The following is an 871-nucleotide window of genomic DNA, read 5'->3' on the forward strand; positions in this document are numbered from 1 at the left end:
TGCCTGTGGGATGGCGGAGTGAGCGCCGTGGAGGGGAATGGGTTACCCACCCACCAGACAGAAGGGGCCGCCCACCAGCACACGGCTCCCGCTCCTGGGGGAGGCCCGGGGGGAGGCCCCGCGTGCAGGCGGGGTGAGTGCTGGCACTAAGGCGGCGCTCGGCGCCCCCCCCGCCCCCCGGGGACCCGCGTACCTGCACGGAGTTGAGGTGGCAGTAGCCGTTCAGCGGGAACCGGATGACGTGCGTGGAGTCGTGGTTCCAGCCCGCGTTGACCGAGTTGCACATGACGTCGCCGATCTCGGGGAACACCTCCTCGATCAGGGACTTGTCCCCGCTGAGCGTGATCCTCTCGCCGAGGTCGGGGGCCACCCGCACCACGAGGCACTCGCAGGGCCGGCAGAAGCGGCCCGTCTCCCTGTCCTGCTTCCACCTGTCCATCTCCAGCAGCATGGGCTGCAGCTGGAAGTACTTGGCCTCTTCGTACAACAAGGTGTAGTCCTGGGGGGGAGACAACACACGCATGTCACACGCAGAGCACACGCCAGGGACCGGAAACGGCCCCGCGCAGGAGCCGAGCTTTCCGCCTGCTGCTTCGATAATGAAATCTGGGGGAACGTGTCACCCCTCGCGCATCTGCACTCGAGAGTCCGTCCGTCCGTCCGTGACTAGAAAGGAGCCGAGTGTCAGGGACCCGGGGGCCCTCGTCTAAGGCCTCATACGAATGCAGGCCTATGGGCCCCACAGCCCCTGGGACTGGGCGACCCTTCGTGTTCCCATTTTACAGATGAGAAAACCGGGGTGCAAACAAAAGGATTCGCTCAAGACTTTCTCTCTTGGTAGAGACGCGTTTTTGAGAATTTAGTCCGACGA

The 871-nt window shown here is 64.5% G+C and overlaps 1 protein-coding gene across 2 annotated transcripts in view; it reads right to left on the minus strand.

The window, feature by feature from the left end:
• Positions 1–871, minus strand: part of KCTD1 (potassium channel tetramerization domain containing 1) — a 63,613-nt gene that overhangs the window by 4,183 nt on the left and 58,559 nt on the right. For both annotated transcript variants that reach the window (XM_006106201.2, XM_023747040.1), the window contains exon 4: positions 194–499. In XM_006106201.2, the coding sequence (XP_006106263.1) occupies positions 194–499 (306 nt within the window). The remainder of the gene's footprint in view (positions 1–193; positions 500–871) is intronic.

Source organism: Myotis lucifugus, unplaced genomic scaffold (assembly GCF_000147115.1).
Source record: "Myotis lucifugus unplaced genomic scaffold, Myoluc2.0 scaffold_782, whole genome shotgun sequence".
NCBI classification, from domain to species: domain Eukaryota; kingdom Metazoa; phylum Chordata; class Mammalia; order Chiroptera; family Vespertilionidae; genus Myotis; species Myotis lucifugus.